Below are 21,071 nucleotides of genomic sequence, written 5' to 3' on the forward strand. Positions count from 1 at the left end.
AGGTATTTGCTTCTGCAAGGCACCCTCTGGGACCAGGAGGTTACTTTTGTCTCTTACTACGCGCCTAATCATTTTCAGCATAAATTCTTTTCGCATCTTTACACCATTGTCTCCCGACACTCCAAGACACTCCAATCTCTTCTTGTTTTGGGAGATTCAAATGTTACCTTGGATTCCACATTGGATAGGCGCTACGCACCCCTTCTCACGACTGGAGGAACGTATGCGCTCTCTCTTGCGGACGGCGGGGCTGGCGGACGTCTGGAGGGAACTTCACCCAACTGAGCGCGACTTTACATTCTATTCCAATCCTCATGACAGTTTTTGTAGAATTGACCATATATTCATGCATGTTCAGCAGCTTCCCTTGGTCCGGCAGATAACTATTCCCTCCTCACCCTGGTCGGACCATGATCCCTTGGCACTCCTCCTGGCCCTCTCTGGGTCAGAACGGCGCCCTTTTCATTGGCCCATCAATGACTCTTTATTGACCACTCAGAATACCTGCCAACAAATAGAATTTTTCTTACAAACATACTTCACGGAAAACTCGGGATCAGTCTCTTTGGCTGTGCCCCTATGGGAGGTGCATAAGGCCACGGTGCGGGGTCATGTTATACAGCTGGCGGCGGTCCGGGAGCGGGAGCGTCGACTTTTGGTGCTTCATTCTCTCCTGGCCTCTGCGGATGCGTGTTGGAAGTCTTCTCCATCCACGGCCCATAAACACGCTCGGGACGCTCTGGCAGCAGAGTTAGACCTACTTGCCTCTTCGGAGGTGGAACGGGCCCTGCGTTGGACCAAACACTAATTTTATTCCTGTGCTAATAAGCCGGGCCCGATGCTGGCCAGGAAACTCAATTCTGTGGGGAAACCCCATAAACCGATCCGACTGCGACTTCCTACAGGTGGCTGTACTTCTACTCCCCAGCAAATTGTTTCCCAATTCTCAGACTTCCTTTCGCGCCTCTACACTAAACCAGCTCCCTTCCCTGTGGCTCAAGCAGAGGCATTCTTTCAAGATCTCCAATTCGCTGGGTTATCCGAGGCAGCACAGGTGGCCCTCAACGCCGGTGTCACCGTACTGGAAGTGCTCCAAGCTATCAAATCTTTACGGTCCACTGCGGCCCCAGGTCCCGAATGCTTCTCTGGTCTCTATTATTATAAGAGATTCTCAGCCCTGTTGGCGCCCTTTTTGGTGGACTATTTTAATGAGTTACGACAGGGCTCCTTGCCCTCTCTAGACGCGCTTAGAGCGCATATCGCCATGATTCCTAAGACGACCGATGATGTACAGGAACCGCAAGCCTTCCGGCCCATTTCTCTTCTTAATGAAGACCTGAAGATATTGGGCAAGATCCTTAGTTTTCGCATCAATAAATATTTGCGTAGCCTGGTCCACAGGGACCAGGTAGGGTTCGTCCCTGGGAGGCAGGCGTGTGATAACGTTCGTAAGGTGGTCCATCTTATACATTTTCTGCAACAGCGGAAAATCCCTGGATTCTTACTGTCTTTAGACATATATAAAGTCTTTGATTCTCTATCCTGGGAATATCTGCGGTTTGTGCTGTCTCGTTGGGGTTTTGGGGATTCTATTCTTTCTTGGATTCAGGCCTTGTATTCTTCTCCTTCGGCCTCCGTTAAATACGCTGGGTATTTTTCAGATCCCTTTCCTATTGGGCGAGGGACGAGACAGGGTTGCCCCCTGTACCCAGCGCTCTTTGTCCTGGCGCTTGAGCCGCTGGCTTTAGCGCTCCAGACCGATTTCAATATATCGGGGGTTCCTTACACGGGACAGGAGTTCAAGCTGAACCTTTTTGCGGACGATGCCCTCCTGACTCTTACTAACCCCTTGACGACGCTTCCTAATTTGCAACAGGTTCTTGAGCGCTTCTTCTTGATTTCGGGTCTCCGTATTAACTTGGATAAGACTGTTGCTCTCAATATTACTTTGGCTTCAGATTTGGTTACAATCCCACTTCCCTTACAAATGGGCTTCCTCTTATCTTGAATACTTAGGCATTCGCTTGACCCCCACCTATGACTCCTTGTTTGCTGCAAATTATTATCCATTGCTTAGCTCTCTATCCTCTCTTATGCATTCTTGGCAATTTCCACACCTGTCTTGGATAGGACGGGTTAATTCGGTGAAAATGACCATCTTGCCGAAAATTATTTCGCAAATTATTTTCGCATACTCCCAGTGCGGGTTCCCCCTCATTTTCTTCGGTTGCTTCAGGCAAAGTTTATGCGTTTTATCTGGGCCGATAAGCACCCCAGAGTATCCAGAAGTACGCTCTTTGCTCATAGACTCCAGGGTGGTCTTGGGGTACCTAATGTAACTAAGTTTTATCAGGCAAGCCAGATTGCCCCGCTGTCTATGTTGCACGCCTCTTCTGACGTTCCCCTCTGGGTCCTGTCGAAACTACCTAATTGTGCCCCTATCGCAACGTCAAGCTTCTATGGCTTCCCCCTGCCCTGCGCCCTATGGCACTGAGTCCGATGTTGCTTCATGGCTTACAAGTCTGGGACTCGGTACGTTACTCCGGTGGCCTGATGTCACCTTTTCTGCCTTTGCTCCCAATTATTAACAACCCTCTTTTCCCACCAGGTTTAGATCACCCAAGGGCGTTTTCTTGGTGGGTGACTAATGGTTTTTCGCAGGTGCGACACTTTTTGATTTTTCGGTCCTTCCCCACCTGGAATTCTCTACGGGAATCCCGGGATGTCCCCCCGGCGGAATTCTTTCGATACCTTCAATTGCGGCACTGGCTTCTCTCACTGCGGGGCACTTCTGCTTTCCCGTACCAGAAATCTGCCTTTGAACAGCTTTGCCAGCAGCGTCCAGGCGCTCCGGGCCTTATATCCCTTCTTTATGCAGCTCTGAACAGACGCTCGTCGCATACTTCTCTTTCATATGTTGTTCAGTGGGAGTGCGACCTGGGAGTGGCTGTGGATCCGGAGGACTGGAGTAAGGCCTGGTCACTCATAGCTAAATGCTCATTTAATACAACCACACTGGAGGCAGCCTATAAGGTATTGTTTAGTTGGTATTGGGTTCCGGCTCGATTGGCCCAGGCTAACCCTGCCTGTAGTGATCAATGTTTTCAAGGTTGTGGCCATCGCGGAGATGTATTGCATATCTGGTGGTCATGCCCGAGACTGTCTCGTGTGTTTGTCCTCCTTTTCACCTTGTTCCATCTCTCCATATGCCGGGATGCTCGGTATCCCTGGCTTCATTGCCCCATACCGGGCCTCTTGGCTCACCAGCAGAAGTTGGCTTCCTATTTGTTTTTATCGTCCACTAGAACAATTGCTCAGGCCTGGAAGAGTCCGTTTGTCCCTCTTCAGAGAGTGCGGGATCGTATGACCACTATGATGCTCAACGAACAGATGTTGAGTATCTGCAACAACTCCCAACGTAAATTTTTGAAAATATGGGAGCTGTGGTTGCAATATGCCTTTCTCACGCCCCCCTGGCTAGTCTGGGGATGTAATGGCGTTTGGTATTGGCGCTCTTGGACCCCTACTCTTTACTTTTTTTTTTTTATTCTTCCTTTCTCTCTCCCTCTGTTTTTGGTGTGACTGGACAGCTGCCTTTAGTTGTTATAGTCAGTTACATTAATGTTTTGTAACTTTAGTGCCATTGATAGCCCCTGCGTGGGCATACCTTTTGGCCTGTTGGCGTTAGAGCACTGTTTTTCTCTCTTTTTTTTTTTTTTTTTTTTTTATTTTGCATTTTTTATCTGTGCAATTGATAGCCCCTGCATGGGCGTGTTTTATTGCCTCTGTTTTATACTGTTTAAAAAATTAATAAAAACCATTGAAATATAAAATATAAAAAGTAGGGTTGCGATGAGTAAATAGATACTAAACATGTCAAGTCTTAAAATTACGCGTACCCATGATATCGCAAAAAAATGACAGTACCAAAAATCTCCATGGATGATGCTTTAAAAGCCTTTACATCTCATAAGTTTAGAGTTAACCAGGAACTTTTGTGCTAGAATTATTGCTTTCACTCTGACGTTCACGGCAATACTTTATATGTGTGGTGCAGTTTACACACGTGCACACGCTGGGAGTGCTTTTGCGGGTGTGTGCGTGGCAAGGGGGGTTAATTTTTTTATGTACTTTTTATTATAATTTAATTTTTAAAAACATGTATTTATTTATTTTTACTTTATTGCTATCACAAGGGGTTAATAAACCCTGATGTAATAGCATTGGACAAGTTACAAGTACTCTCATGGAGATATTAGGGGTCTAAAAGCCCCCGATGTCTCCCCTGCCCTCCAATATATGTAACCGAGCACAGATCCACTCAGTTACATGTGTTCCCTGGCCAGGATTTGGTGTATCTAAAACCGGAAGTGATGAAATTATCCTCACTTCTGGTTTCTTTGTTTACAGGGGAGATAGAGGCATGGATGTGCTGGGGTCGCCCGTCCTCCATCCTGAAGCGGCTTTTTGTGATGAGAATGGGAGAGCAAGGGAACCATCGGAGGGGGGGGGGTGTCTCTAGCAGGAAGGGGGAGGGGGGCAGTGCGCCACCCGCTCTGGCTGGGAAAGTGATTGACTGCTGTACAAAATGGGCACAGGCTGAAGGCTACTACTGCAACCATCTGCTTGTGATTAATCCTTCACTCTTTGGACGTACATACTACTTGCAAAGAGCTCAAGTGGTTACGATAAGAAAGATTATCATCATTTTAAAGGAGAAGTGTGGTATAGCCTAAATAAATTACAACAATTACCATGATCATGAATCTGCTGTTATTTCTTTCCTCCCTCCCTTTTTCTTTCCAGCAGGGGCACTTCATCTGTCAGGTAGGTCTCAGAAACAGTCCATTTGGTGTTTGAAAGTTTAAAGGGGTTGTTATAACATCAGCAATCCACCCCTCTTTCTGTCCTTCCTCCACTGGGAGATGCGGCCAAACTCAGTGAACAGGCTCACACCTGAATAGTAAACAAGTTCAGGCACTGTGCTATTTCTCTGCATTAAAGTGGAAAATACAGAAGTAGTATCTAGAAGGAGGTTTTGGAGAGAGCTGTGCTCTCCTACAGATTTCACTTGTGCCCCCCATCCCCCATGAATGTTGTGCCCATTGAGAACTTCACACTGCACACAGTCTGGGCACAGGCAGCACAGCATCTCTCCCCCATCTCCCCCTTCCTCCTCCTCTCACGTGGCACACAGCTCAAACCAGATTCCCTTACAAACAGTCTCTATCTGCACACTGTGTAGCTGCCTGCTTTGCAGCAGTGCTGACTTGTGAAGTTCCTAGATAAGAAAGGCTGTGCAGCATACAATCCAGCTACAGAGTGTGCAGATAGAGGCTGTCTGTAAGAAAACCTAATCTGAGCTGTGTGCCATGTGAGAGAAGATAGGAGGAGGAGCTGTGCTGTATGGAGTCCCTGAGCGAGCAGAGATCCAAGAGCCAACATCAATCAAACATAGTAAAAGGAAAGGGGGGGATCCTGACAAAATTGTATGACAATCAAGGGGAGACTGTAGGCCTTCCCGCAAGGTGATTACCTGTATGTTAATAGAAATGGCAAACTCCTCAGAGGGTTGGAGAGATTTTTATGTAGTAGTGGCTTATAAGCAATAGGATGAAGCTAAAAAAAAAGAAACCCATACTTCTCTTTTAAGATAACAAAGAAATATATATTTTTATTTTGGAACAAACTAGGCTTTCTTTTGAATATATTGTTTTGCAAAACGTATTATATATTTTGTGCAATCTATAGACAAAAAAATTTGAAAAAAGGAACAAATTCGATTTTCTATTTTGAACAGTGTCGGTTTACGGTAAATTTTAAGTGTATTTAATGTTTAAAGTAACACTAAAATGATGTTATGGGTACAAATTATGACAAATAATATTCAGATTTAAACCACGGACCAAAGTATTCTACTCTAATAGCACCAACTGTTTTAGAGGCAGCAGAATTCCTGATTAGATACAGGCCTTCAGGGAGGGTAAAATGCACCATCTCTAAGTAAGCATGGTTAAGAAGGTGATCTGTACCAATTACAACCAAAGCCAAGACCAGGGATTACAGATAGGAAATACTCTTTAAACTTGGCAAAGTTCATGTTGACGTACTGTTGGGAAATACTACAGTAGTGCATTGGGTACGGAATATAGTTACTACCTTTTTAATAATACTAACATTTATTTTGTCTTGTTCTTTGATAGCTTCAAGGTTCATTGAAGAGGAGACTGGTGGTAAATGTATCTCCAACCAACAGCAAGAGATCCAATGGCGTCTTGGATAATTCATTCCTTGACTTTAAGAAAATTCGTACCAACGACTGCTTAGCAGCCGGGCAGAACATGTATCATGGAGTCGATGGAGTGAACCAGTCAGTTAATGGACTCTTACCAATGGAGCAAGCCTTACATAGGAAAAACAGCAATGCAACTAGTAATTGTGAGGCTGATGATTTGTTTAACTCAACATTAAAAGGTATAAAGAAAGAACCTGGAGAGAATCTACCATGTGGCAAAAACCTTGACCATCGGATATCTCATGAAAACTCTTTTAGGTATGGGGATGAGGCTGGAGAGCAACTTATGGATCCAGATCTCCAAGAATTGTTCAGTGAATTCACATATATTTCTGTGCCACCAATGAGTGATCTTGAATTGCAGAATATGATAAACATAACAATTAAGCAAGATGAACCATTTAACATTGACATTGATCAACATAACCAAAGAAACTCATCAACATCTGCACCATTGGACAAAGTAATTAAAAGCGAATACCCACAGTGTTTGAATCATACACGGGTTGGATCACCACAAATAAGGCCTTCATCGACAGGACCAACTTTTTCCATGTCTCGTTCACCTTTGACATCTTCTCCGAGCGCTCTTCCCAGTCAAGGCCAATCGCAAGCATCGTCTTGCTCAAACCGCCTAAGCAACTGGCAGGAGCTATCTCACGCCCAACAGTTGAAACAGATAGCGGCCAACCGTCAGCATACATTAATACAGCAACAGCAGCCTAATCCATCCACAAGCTGGGCAAGTGTCCCAGCCACTGGACAGTCTTCAAGACACTATGGGATGGAGAAAGTCCCTAGCCCTTTTAGGCAACAACAGTTAAGTCCTCATGGTACCTCAATGAGTGGAGCTTCTGTAAGTGGAAATCAGCCAAAAACAGTTAATAGCTACCTCTATAAAAATAACTCTACTGCCCAGAGTGCCTCACTTGACTTGATGAAACCTCAAGAATCTAACAAGGGCTCAGTCAGTTCCAGTCATTTGCCTGAAGAGCATCACCATGGCCTTACAAAACCTCTGTTCCACTATAGTCCTGAGCGAACTAACCAACAGACGTCATCTGGTTTGGTGCCACAGAGTAAACCAATGTTACCATTTCCACAACAGCAAAATTCTTCTGCATCACAGCAACATGAACAAGTACAGCAGGTCAATTCCTTGAATGCCAATCAAGCACTTCCAAGGTCAGGAGGTTTCCAGCAAAAGATGATGATTTCAAAGATGCAGCAAAGTCAGCAAATGCCTGGACTGCAGTACCCAAATGTACATCAACAACAGGTAATGTGAGCAAATATTAATAACTGTGATGTTTGTTTTAAATATGTTTGGACTGGAATCTACCTCTGTGTGTGACCATACCTCTTCAGCTTTGAATAGCTGTACAGGCCTGAACCAGTTAAAAAAAGACTTATGAAATAGCAATATAAACTTACCTTCATTAAGTGGTGCTAGCAAATTGCTTGTGGCTACTTGCTACCGAGTGCCCATCCTTCCTCCTCAGCATGTGGTTAGTCTAAGTCTGGCTTGGCTGCAATTTATGACTGGATATTCTATGTAAGCTGTTCTGGTGGTCAGAATAAAGAGAGGGTTGGAGTAGACATATGGGCTGGAATGTATAAAACTCCTGCAACCCTAAAGTGGACTTTTCAGTCAGAAGGCAAGGTCCTCTATGGGGATTAAAAGTTAGATAGTTTACTTACCTTTCCCCCAGCTTGGGTGAAGGTGACGCCATCCTTCTGGTGAGATCCAGAGAATGGTGAGTACTCCAAATCTCTGAGAAGATGGGGGAGAGGCCACTTAAAAAAAACCATTGCACAGAAACTTTAACATTGTAATTTATTTCATGAATTAATATAGTGCCCATTTCTTATGGGCTAAGTGGAAACATTTGTATTGGTCCCTGTCTCCAAAGGATCTTACAGACCCCTTCCCTTTATTATCCACAGAGCATGGCCAATTAAAGAACCAGTGTGGGGAGATGTCTATAAGTTCCTCAGGATCATAGTCTAATAAAAATGGTTCCATTTATCTTGTGGAATACATGGGCACTATATACATACACTCACCAGCCACTTTATTAGGTACACCTTGCTAGTACCGGGTTAGACCCCTTTTGCCTTTACAATTGCCTTAACTTTTTGTGGTAGAGATTCAACAAGGTGTTAAAAACTTTTCTCAGAGATTTTGTTCTATATTGACATAGGAGTTACTGTTGCCTTTCTATCATCTTGAACCAGTCTGCCCATTTTCCTCTGACCTCAACAAGGCATTTTTGTCTACACAGCAGCCACCACTGGATATTTTCTCTTTTTTGGACCATTCTCTGTAAACTGTAGAGATGGTTGTGCATGAAAATCCCTGTAGATCAGCAGTTTTTAAAATACTCAGACCAGCCTGTCTGGCACCAACAACCATGCCACATTTAAAGTCCCTTAAATCCTCTTTCTTCCCTATTCTGATGCTCGGTTTGAACTTCAGCAAGTTGTCTTCACCATGTCTAGATGCCTAAATGCATTGAGTTGCTGCCATGTTATTGGCCGATTAGCAATTCGTGTCACCAAGAAATTGAACAAGTATACATAATAAAGTGGCCAGAGAGTGTATGTACACAATGTAGGGGTAATTAAAGAAAAGCCATTTATAACCTATGTGTGGAGAGAGCATACACTCACTGTGCAAAATGTTCCTGTTAGGAATTCAAAACAGATTGTTAGGAATGATATGCAGTAAAGGGAATTTATAATCGTTGTATATTTACTTTATTTTATGCTTTCAGGATTACAGTAAATTATGTTTTTAATTTCTTGTTATTTGGGGAAATTTTAAATATTGCACAATAAAATAAGTATATAATAACTACCACTTGTAGTTGCCAGCCTCTGAGAAAAAGAAGCTTTATACAGGCTTAGAAATTAGCTGCTATTAAAGTATGCCTAAGGGCAAACCTTTTTTTTTTTAATTTTGGATAGAGTGGAGAGGTATTACAACACCAGTCAGGGTTTTATTGCTGTCTGTGTCCCTGTTAGGGAGGTTCACCCTATTTGTCCTGTTTACTATTATCATTGAAAGCAAAAATAAAGAAAATCCCACATTTTGTGTAGTCCCCAGAAAAGTAATAGAGGGGAATTATTCCAATGGAGACAGCAGTTCTAATGACCTGGGGGTCCCAAGGAATTCCTTTAATTTGCATGGATTTCCTCTCACTTCCTGTTTTGGATATGGAACAGGAAATGAAGGGAAATCTTCCCAATGGAACACAGATGGTAAAATCAAATCTGGCAGGGGTTATTACCCTCCCTTGTTCTATCCAAAATGAAAAAAAAAAGGTTTTGCCTATAGTTCTAATTAAGAAATAAATGTGACCAAAACAGTAAGAACATACTCCTCCTCTATACTAGCAGAGTTACAGACATATCTGATTTACACTGACCAGGCTGTATCAAGTTGATCTGATTACTTCAACATTCTGAGTAAAATCAGTCTGTATATGCAGCATAGCATGCTAGTTATACTCACTCTGGAACCTAAGGGGTTAATCCTCTGCATTGTGTAAAAAGGTCACTTGATCCTTTCTTCTCTGTTCCTCTCCTTTTTCAAGCGACTACCTCTTATCTTCTGATAAGACAGACTGAATCGTAGTCATTTGCACTTGCTCAGTTTGGTGTGTATTGCTAGAGTTTTTTTTTTCTTGGGAGATTGCATGTGATCAGCACAGGGCCAATCAGCACTTGTCAGACAGAGGTCAGGGGTTCTGCATCCTCCTAGAGCAGAAAGAAAACTCCTACTACAAGCTTTAGCTAGTGCTGGGCTGGACACTGATAGAAGTCACAAGACTGCTCTAACTGCTGATGAGAAAAGGTATTTAGCAGTTTATATTTACTAAAATAATTGCATTCCCATGTTCTGTGTACTGTGGGAGGTCAGATAAAGTGAATGCAGGGTCCTGGGAGATCAGATATAGTGAATGCAGGGTCCTGGGAGATCAGATATAGTGAATGCAGGTTCCTGGGTTTAGTAACACTTTAAATAGACCCCAGTCTGCCTCCATGTTTGCAGGCAGTACTGGGTTTTGACATGAAGCAGCCTAGTGGGTGTCAAACACTTGAATGTCAGGAGTGCGTTCTTGTGAAATGCCATCTTTATAGAAATCATTGGAAAAAAAATTAACCACTTCAATACTGTGCACTTTCACCCTTTCCTGCCCAGGCCAGGCTTTCAGCACTGTCGCACTTTGAATGACAATTGTGCGGTCATGCAACACTGTACCCATATGACATTTTTAAAAAAAAATATTTGGTCGGGGGCAAATAGAACTTTCTTTTGGTGGTATTTAATTACCACTGGGGCTTTTACATTTTTGCTAAACAAATGAAATAAGATTGAACATTTTGAAAAATATATGTTTTTCTTAGTCTTTTGTTTAAAAATATAACATAAGAGTAATTTTTCTTCTTCACTGATGTGAGCAGAGAAGGCTGCACTGATGGGCACTGACAGGCTGCCCTGATGGGCAATGATGGCCACTGATGAGGCACTGATGAGGTTACACTCATGGGCACTGACAAACTGCACCGATGGGCAATGATGGCCACTGATGAGGAGGCACTGATGAGACTACACTGATGGGCACTGATGAGGCTGCACTGTTGGACTGTTGGGTACTAATATGCTGCACTGATGGGCACTAATAAGCTGCACTGGTTGACATTGATGGGGCTGCACTGATAATCACTGCCCTGATCATCATTGTAAATGTGTGCTGACACAGGATTGCTGGTTATCGTCTTTCCTTTCCTCACAAAGTGACAGCGAGTGAAGAAAGGAAAAGCCGATAACCGGCATTTGTTTACATGGGACCAACTGTGATTGGATCCAGCTGATCACATGGTAAAGGGCCACTGTGATTGTCCAAAGAATACAGTGATCACATAGTGCGCCCCAGGGGCGTGCAGGGGGGAGGGGTTCTGGGAGGACGTAGTACACTGAGTAAGCCCCGGTCACATCAAATCCAAATTTGAAATTGTGCGACTTACAGTGAAGTTACACGATTATCAAAATCGGGTGACATGCCGATTTCAGTTGTGATTTGCAAGACGTCTGACACAGATGTCTATGCAAATCGCAACCAAAGTAGTGCATGTACTATTCTAGAAATTGATGTGGCTCCGACCAAGTAGGAACCGCACCAATATGATTGCTCTAATAGCGGACAATAGGGTGTGACTTGGCATATGGTTTGCAAGTCGCCTGGCATGCAAATCGCATGCCAAGTCGCACCCGATGTGACCGGGGTGTAAAGCAAAAGAATGTTCCATCACTTCCACTTTCAATGTGAAACATGTTGTCACTTTCACATCTGCAAATCATGTAGACTTGCCATATCTGTGTTGTGCTGCTCATTACAGGAAGTTCACCAGTATTTGAATGTACGTCCTGAAAATGATGGTGAAAACATTAGACCTCACTTTTTATATTAGGGTATACTATATTATTTTATATTAGGGTATATTATATTATATTGTATTAGGGTATATTATATTATATTGTATTAGGGTATGTTATATTATTTTATATTAGGGTATATTATATTATTTTATATTAGGGTATATTATATTATTTTATATTAGGTTGTCTTATATTATTTTATATTAGAGTATGTTCTATTATTTTATATTAGGGTATGCTATATTATTTTATATTAGGGTATATTATAAAATTTTATATTAGGGTATAATATATTTTTTTATATTGGGGTATGTTATATTTTATATTAGGGTATATTATATTATTTTATATTAGGGTATGTTATATTATTTTATATTAGGGTATATTATATTATTTTATATTAGGGTATGTTATATTATTTTATATTAGAGTATGTTATATTATTTTATATTAGGGTATATTATATTATTATACAGTATTTATAAAGCGCCAACAGTTCACTCAGCGCTGTATATTATTTTATATTAGGGTATGTTATTTTATATTAGGGTATATTATATTATTTTATATTAGGGTATGTTATATTTTATATTAGTGTATGTTATATTATTTTATATTAGGGTATAATATATTATTTTGTATTAGGGTATGTTAGATTATTTTATATTAGGTTTATATTAATCCATAGGCCCAGCTTGCTGTTGAGACACCCTTGTCGCAGTTTCAACAGATGAGACCCCCCACTGTAATTTTGGTTCAGGCCTCCATTTCATCTAAGGCTTTGTTCCCATGGGCGTACTACAGTGCACACCCCTACGAGGGCTGTGTTTAGCCGCACAGGGATGCACAGGGGTCCCGTGCACGAACACAGCCACTGCTCCTAATGTGTCAACCGTGCCGGAAAACGCGGCCCTCGTACGGGAGTATGCTGTAGTACATCCATGTAAACAAGGCCTAAAATCGGCCCTACCTACAGAGACCCCATGTTTTTTATCAATCACCCAGGGCATCCTGACACACCTAGCAGAGGAAAGCATTATGAAATAAGTAAAGGGAGGTAAATGTAAGAGAAAACAAAATGACAGCAGAACAAATGCCCCAGTATGTGGAGTTGATGAAGGCATGTTTGCCCGGCATGGCTTATTTGGACATATTTTCTCCGGTTGCCCAGGGCAGCACCAGCTAACTCTAGCCTGGGATGACCCATTCCAGGGACACCGCAGGTCTTTTGCCAGTGTTCCCCACATGATAATTTGAAGCAAATAAAAGCAGCTCTTCATTTCTTCCCGGGTTTAGTATTTTTCCATCTCGTAGTATCGGCGGTGTCGGAGCGCTGGAAGAGCTGGGTTGCAGGCGGGTCACAGTCACTCTAATTTACATTGGCAGTGGTATGTGGGAAAGCTTGCACAGAGCTCCACTGTGTTTTATTTTGCCTGAGATTTGACTTTCCTGAGAGCAACATTCAACAGATCCACATAAAACCGAGAGCGCGGGAGCCAGCGAGAACACACACATCTGTGGAAATCTTATTAATGCTCCACGGTCATGCCTGGGGCTCCCCCCCACCCCCCCAGCAGTGACTCATATTTACTCCATATCAAGTCCACATACATATTCACCACGCATGTTTCAGCCGTAGTCAGGACGCCACAAAACCATTTCACTGCCCTCATTGCTAACAGCTGCAGCAGGTTTTCCCAAGCTTTAGTCATGTTAACGGAAACATGTGATATGTGCGTTTTGTTGTGCGTTTTTCTGCTCAAATGAAAAACAAAATTGTAATATATGAAGAAATAAATGTAAAATAAATACACAAATAAAAACAAATTAATCATAAATAAATAATTCAATCAAAATTTTAATATGTAATAACAAATTAACCCCTAACCTTAACCCCCTAAAAAAAAAAAAACCCCAATATGAAAAAAAAAAATTCTGAGTAATAATAAAATAATAAACATCCAAACCCGAACAAAAAAAGTATTATTAATAATAATAATAATAATAATAATAATAATGTTATTTAGGGTTAGGGTGTTTAAATGCTGTTTAAAAACAAGCAGAAATGCGCAAATATAGTGCGATAAAAGGGGCAAAAAAGCAAGCAAAATGCTCAAATTAGCTACATTCAAGTGTGAATGCAGCCTAATTGCCAGCCCCATCATGAAGCTTCACACATGCTCAGTGTGTTCTACATAGCCCTGAAGCTTCCTGGGATGTGCGATGCATGTATCCCAGGGGGCTTTGGGCAGGGGAGAATGTCATTCCCACCTAGGTGAGAAATACAGAAGACTGGGCTGTGCTACACAAAATCCCATTCAAACCAATGGGAGCCTGACAGCACCTGCAGCTATTCGTGGCTGTTCGCATGTAATTACTCATGCGGCGATTACCTGCAAATGAAGGAGAGAGAAGGGCTGCAGATAAACAAGTACAACCTATGAAGGAGGATTTGTTTCATCTCTGTGTATTACCTGAGGCTGGTCACTCATTGGGTATATGTGAGGGTTTACACCCACTGTAATGAAATACTAAAATAAAGTAAGCAGAGCAAAGAGAAGTGTCTTCTGGATGATCCCCAGGATAGGATTGCATCATGCGTGGCATGTGAGAGATTGCATCAGCAGAGTAGCACGCACCTCCCAATATACTGGAGGGGACTTTATTCAATTTTCTATTTATTTCTCTTAATACAAGAATAGCAATAACACGGCCCCAATCTATACTCCCCTGTGGACTGTGATGGGGGATTATCTGCATGCACGCCGCATGTCAAGGAAACAGGATGCATGTCTGGATAAAGAATTTAAAGCCCAACTCCGAGTTGGCTCAAAAAATAAAAATCTGTTCTTCCCAGCATATGCAGAATACAATTCTTATTGTGTCTAGGGAACTATAATAAAGAGGAGTAACTACCTAATCCATGGCTTCCTCTGTCAGTCCGGGCAGTGATGACAACCAATGTCTCACCAATGTCTCTGTGGTCACCATGTACAATGCCAAAAAAGGGGTTTTGCCTGCTTTTCTCTAAAGCAAATCCCAATTGACCTCTGTAACTGCAGACACTGTTTTGTACATCTCCCTGCCCCCTCCTAGCAGTGACTTGGCATCTCACCTCTCCAGCTCCCCCCTCCCAGCAGTGACTTGGCATCTCATCTCTCCAGCTCCCCCCTCCTAGCAGTGACTTGGCATCTCACCTCTCCAGCTCCCCCCTCCCAGCAGTGACTTGGCATCTCATCTCTCCAGCTCCCCCCTCCCAGCAGTGACTTGGCATCTCATCTCTCCAGCTCCCCCCTCCCAGCAGTGACTTGGCATCTCATCTCTCCAGCTCCCCCCTCCCAGCAGTGACTTGGCATCTCATCTCTCCAGCTCCCCCCTCCCAGCAGTGACTTGGCATCTCATCTCTCCAGCTCCCCCCTCTCAGCAGTGACTTGGCACCTCACCTCCCCCTGACCTCCCTCCCTAGCAGTGACTTGGCCACTTGGCTTTTCCTGCTCCTCCCTCCCAGCAGTGACTTGGCATCTTAGCTCCCCCCTCCCAGCAGTGACTTGGCAGCTCAGATCCCCCCTACCAGCAGTGACTTGGCAGCTCAGCTCCCCCCTACCAGCAGTGACTTGGCAGCTCAGCTCCCCCCTCCCAGCAGCCTTCTAACCTTTAATGTAAACACTGAGTAGGAGCCATGATGGGGCAGTGCAAACTACTGGGATTGGACTCCTCAGTGTCCAAAGCTACAGAAGTCAGTGTGGTCTTAGTTTAATGCTTTTTTACTGATTTTTTGGAATAGGTAAACATTTGAATGGCCGTAGTCTGTGCTTTGTCCATTCAAGCGTTTATTAATCCCCTTCTCACTATAGACTTACCTATCTTTCCTTTTCTCTCCCTCCATTCTGCTTGGAGCAAAAGAATATAGGCTGTACTTCCTGGTATGAAGGAGCATGTGACTCCCTCCATGTGACCTCTCTGGGCCAATCAGTGATGTCACAGGTAGTCAAAAGCGCTGTGCAACTGTTTCAGTGGCTTATAGCTTACAGAGGGATTTCCTTTTGCTCTGAATAGTTGAATGGAGTGGTGGGCACGTGTGTGTGTGTGTACATATATACATACATGTGACTGTAAGGCTACTTAATACATTGGCCATTACAGCAAGGCGAGACTTCATGAGCAGAGGTGAGGCTTGAATTCACCTCCAGTTGGTGAGGATTATACTTGAAAACTGCTGAGCCACTGACAAAAGTTAAACTGGTATTGTGTCCTGGTGTCACAGAGCTGTCTACAAGACTTATGCTGAGGAGGAGCCATGAGACAATGGTTTGGTCTCTAGGTGGTTCAGAGGGCACCCTCTGTAGGTGGTTCGGAGGGCACCCTCTCTAGGTGGTTTGGAGGGCACCCTCTCTGGGTGGTTCGGAGGGCACCCTCTCTGGGTGGTTCGGAGGGCAGTCGGGTGTAAACGGACCAGCTGTCTCTTTACACCTGATTGCTCTGCAGGGTCTGTCCGTGTCCGCTCTGCATAAACTGAGCAGAAAAAAATCTGTCATCCGCCCGCTCTGCTCTGCTCAGTAGGGGATCAACGGACTGAACCTCTTTTGAGCAAATCAAATTTTGCCCCCTTTGAATGGGGCCAAATTGGGGGACCAAAATACATCATCAAAAATCACTGCTCCAAGCCGAAAGGAATTTTTTTCATATTTGTTTTTGCATTGGTATGTGTTCCCCAGTGCAGTACCCCCCCATGCTATTTTTTGACAACCCTTTGCTCATTAGTCCAGAAAATGGACATATTTGAGTTGAAAGATTTGGCTCCCATTGATTTCATTTGGGTTTGGTCTAGATTGTAAGCTCCAAGGAGCACGGCCCTCCTATCCCTCTTGTATTGAACTGTATTGTCTTCCATTATAATGTAAAGCGCTGAGCAAACTGTTGGCGCCATATAAATCCTGTATAATAATAATAGGAATACAAACTTCTTTGAGGTTCACCGATCCCAGGGCAGTTTGGCCTATTAGTTATATAATTATATAGAATCATAAACAATAGATCTAGTGAAGAACTTAACATTTGCATAAAGGGGCAGTGTTTACCTCTATAAAAGGAATGTGAAACCAAGTGTCCTATTGGTCCTGACGAAGCTGATTAAGATACGCCCATCGGCGAAACGCATTGACATCATACACCAGTGACGTCATGAATGGCCTCGATCCATCTGGCCAATGTGTACCGTATTTGGAGATGTTACAGACGTTAGCCTATTACCACGCAGAATTCACACATACCGGCATGGCAGTTAGCCCAGTTACATCTGTGAGATATGCCCATCGGCGAAACGCATTGACGTCATACGTCAGTGACGTCACGGATGGCCTCGATCCATCTGGCCAATGTGTACCGGTAATGGGAGATGTTATGGACGTTAGACTATAACCATGCGGAATTCACACATAGCAGCATGTCAGTTAGCCCAGTTACATCTGTGAGATATGCCCATCGGTGAAACGCATTGACGTCATACGTCAGTGACGTCACGGATGGCCTCGATCCATCTGGCCAATGTGTACCAGTAATAGGAGATGTTACGGACGTTAGACTATTACCATGCGGAATTTACACATAGCAGCATGGCGGTAAGCCCAGTTACATCTGTGAGATACGCCCATCGGCGAGACGCGTGGACGTCATATGTCAGTGACATCACGGATGGTCTCAGTCCATCTGGGTAATGTGTACCGGTAACAGGAGATGTTAAGGACGTTAGCCTATTACCACGTGGAATTCACATATAGCGGCATGGCGGTTAGCCCCGTTACATCAGTGAGGCTAAGCATCGGCCCTTAGTGGCAGCTCACGATACGGCATTATATCGAGGACGGAACGTCATAAGCAGTAAGGGTGAATGCATCCACACTCTGACAAATGACCTGATGGTGAGCGATTATATTCTGTCATATATCTAAATGTGCGTTATGGCACCTTGTTGAGGATGGCATAGATGAGCTAATCTCCCTAATGGTCACGGCCTGGTGGTGAGTGATTTCAACTGGAGGTTCCGGATCCATCTGTGTGACTTATGGGACTTGTGTTCCATTGTGCATACCCACCTGGACGTACTGCTTATATGAACTTTGCCGTCATCTACATTGTGAACTGTAACACCTCACTATGCCCAGGATGCTTGCCTTACAGTCTGTTTAATTGTGTGACATATCCACAGTTTACACTGTGGGACAAAGCATGTTACCTTTAGGGCTCATGTACTCTGCAGCTGATACACGTTTAGGAGCTGTTCAGCGTTTTTTTCAGCAGCCCCTGAACTCACCCTAATGTTTTCCTATGTGTCCATGTACACATGTCGTTTACAGGCATTGGAGTTTACAGTCGTTTTTTAGAATGCAGAAAACTTGCGTTCAGCAGTCGATTTTATCAGCGTTTCAAACGCTAAACGCGGCAAATTGTGTTTATAAGCGTTTGCGTCTGAAATTTTTTTTTTACTCTTTCAGTTCCTGATGCTGTCCAGAGCCTTTTTTTCATCATGAAAAATGCACGCACAGCGTTTTCAAGGTACTCAGATGGACAAAACACTGAACATGTTTCTACCAAGCTTGTCACACATTATAATGACCAATTCACACCTCGGATCTCTCCCACCCTTGGAAACAAAAGATATGTTAATGACCAATTCACACCTCAGACCTCTCCCACCCTTGGAAACAAAAGATATGTTAATGACCAATTCACACCTCGGACCTCTCCCACCCTTGGAAACAAAAGATATGTTAATGACTATTCACATCTCAAATTCCTCATGAAGACCCCCTGCCAGGTGACCTTGATGACTCCCTCCACCAGACACCTCTCCCACCCTTGGAAACAAAGGAATTATTAATGAGCAACTCACTCCTAAGCTAATCTCAACACGTACTGCTGTCTCTGCTTCTACTCTCTGTATTTCTCTGAAACAGTCAGTTAATAATTTACCACTTTTCAGTGCATTCTGGGCATTTGGGAGGTTCTCCTGTGCTTATCTTTAAAAAACGCTTCTAAATGCAAACGCACATAAACGCGTTATGCAAACGTGTTTTAACTGATGTTTTTTAACCTACTTTTTTCCAGCAGTCAGTTTCTATCATTCAGAAGTGTCCCATTTACATGGGGCCTAAATATAATAGGACTGCCTATATAATATATCCATAGTGGGATCTCCAGGATTCCATGCCATTTCTTCCCACTATAATACATTGGACTTATATAGGCATCTAGTCCTGAGTACTATATCCTGGTGGTACACCCAGATGGTGACGTTGATAGTTTGACAGATCATTGACATTGTCGCTGTCGTACTGATACTCCAACTAACATAATGGCCAACCATGACATCATGTTTTTATTCTTTTTTTATGGTGTATAGACGTTGTCTGGGGTGAGGTGATGGATATTGTTGTATAGCAATTTTGTGCTTGTTTTACTGGCAATTATTGCGCCTATATTTTGATATTGAATAAGGATGCACCGAAATTTCAGTGGCCGAAACGTTTTGACCGAGAACACCCCTTTTGGCTGTCGGCTGATATGAGAAAAAGCACCGATACAGGTGCCGAAAAAACCCTGCCCTTCGCCGCTAGCCGTTACCGCCACCCCTTGCTGCTGCCACCGGCCGCCGCTCAGTAGTTCTCAGCTTTACCTGAAACCATTGAATGATTCTGGTGCTGGGTATAGAGATGAGTGAAGGAAAGATGGCCTCCACTCAGCTCTATGCTCTTGGAGGACTGGAGTGATGTCACTTCCGGTTCCGGGCCAATTTCTTTTTCTTTTTCTTAAAGCACTAGATCAATGCTTTTTTTTTTTTTTGATCCAATGTTTTACATTGCAGAGGAGAGGTGTGGGGTCTTATTGACCCCATATCTCTCCATAAAGAGGACCTGTCACTAATTATTTCTATCACAAGGGATGCATGCATTTCTTGTGATAGGAATAAAAGTGATTACAATTTTTTTTAAAAGCGAGAGTGCAAAAAAAAAAAAATTCAATAAATGTTAAAAAAAAATATTTAAAGTGCCCCTGTCCCCCCGTGGTCGCACGTAGTGGTGAACGCATACGTAGGCCATGCCCGCATATGTAAATGGTGTTCAAACCACACATGTGAGGTATCGACACGAACGTCAGAGCAAAAGCAATATTTCTCGCACTAGACCTCCTCTGTAACTTTACACTGCTAACCTGTAGATATTTTTAAAGCATCACCCATGGAGATTTTTAAGTACCGCAGTTTCACATCATTCCACGAGTGTGCACAATTTTAAAGCATGACATGTTGGGTATCTATTTACTCGCCATAACATCCTCTTTCATATTTTACAAAAAATGTGTGGTATACATTGTTTTTTAGTTTTTTGTTTTTTTTTTTAATCAATGCGTATTTTTTTCCAAAAGTATATTCATTTTTAAAAACTGTGCATTTTGGTTTGGTTTTGCATTTTGAAGTTTCGATTTTGGCACCGGAATTTTCATTTTGGTGCACCACTAATATTGAATAAAGGATTTATATACACTCTATGTGTGATGGTTTACAGCATGGTCCTTTTTATGTAACCGCTTTTGGTGAACTCTTCGTTCATAATTTTTCAGTAATACAGTTTGGCCTATACTTACTGAGGAAGAATCACCCAATGAAATCACACACATCAATATTATTATTATTATTATTACTATTATTATAATACAGGATTTATATAGCACCAACAGTTTGCTCAGCACTTTACAATATAACAGGAGACAATACAGCACCAATACAGTTCAATACAAGAGGGTTGGAGGGCCCTGCTCCTTGGAGCTTACAATGTAAGAGAACCACCCAACACGCACTCTCCGCTACTCACAAGACCTCCTTCTCTCTAGTTCCCTGGTCTCCTCCTCCCATGCCCACCTCCAGGGCGCCACCCATCCTCTGGAACTCCCTACCCCAATCCATCAGACTATCACCTACTCTCCTCACCTTTAGGTGCACCCTAAAAACCCACTTCTTCAGGAAAGCCTACCCCACCCCCTGCTAATTACCGACCTCCTCCACTCTTCCTACCACTCCATCCCCCACAGCCATTTCCTCCTGTACCACTACCCCCTCCCTCCTAGATTGTAAGCTCCAAGGAGCAGGGCCCTCGAACCCCTCGTGTATCACATTGTATTGTTATTGTACTGTCTCCCATTGTAATGTACAGCGCTGAGCGAACTATTGGTGCTTTATAAATACTCTATAATAATAATAACCTGATAGAGGCTCTAACCCAGCCATTTTCAACCAGGGTTTGGTGGAACCCTATAGTTCCTTCAAAGGTTGCTAGG

At 43.2% G+C, this 21,071-nt stretch overlaps 1 protein-coding gene across 1 annotated transcript in view; it reads left to right on the top strand.

Moving 5' to 3' along the window:
* MAML2 (mastermind like transcriptional coactivator 2) overlaps positions 1-21,071 on the top strand; it is a 274,107-nt gene that overhangs the window by 150,971 nt on the left and 102,065 nt on the right. The window contains exon 3 of the mRNA XM_089687924.1: positions 6,204-7,574. Within this exon, the coding sequence (XP_089544050.1) occupies positions 6,204-7,574 (1,371 nt within the window). The remainder of the gene's footprint in view (positions 1-6,203; positions 7,575-21,071) is intronic.

This window comes from Staurois parvus, unplaced genomic scaffold, assembly GCF_062004578.1.
Source record: "Staurois parvus isolate SC_StPar_1 unplaced genomic scaffold, SC_StPar_1.0 ptg000440l, whole genome shotgun sequence".
In the NCBI taxonomy this organism is placed as follows: Eukaryota; Metazoa; Chordata; class Amphibia; order Anura; family Ranidae; genus Staurois; species Staurois parvus.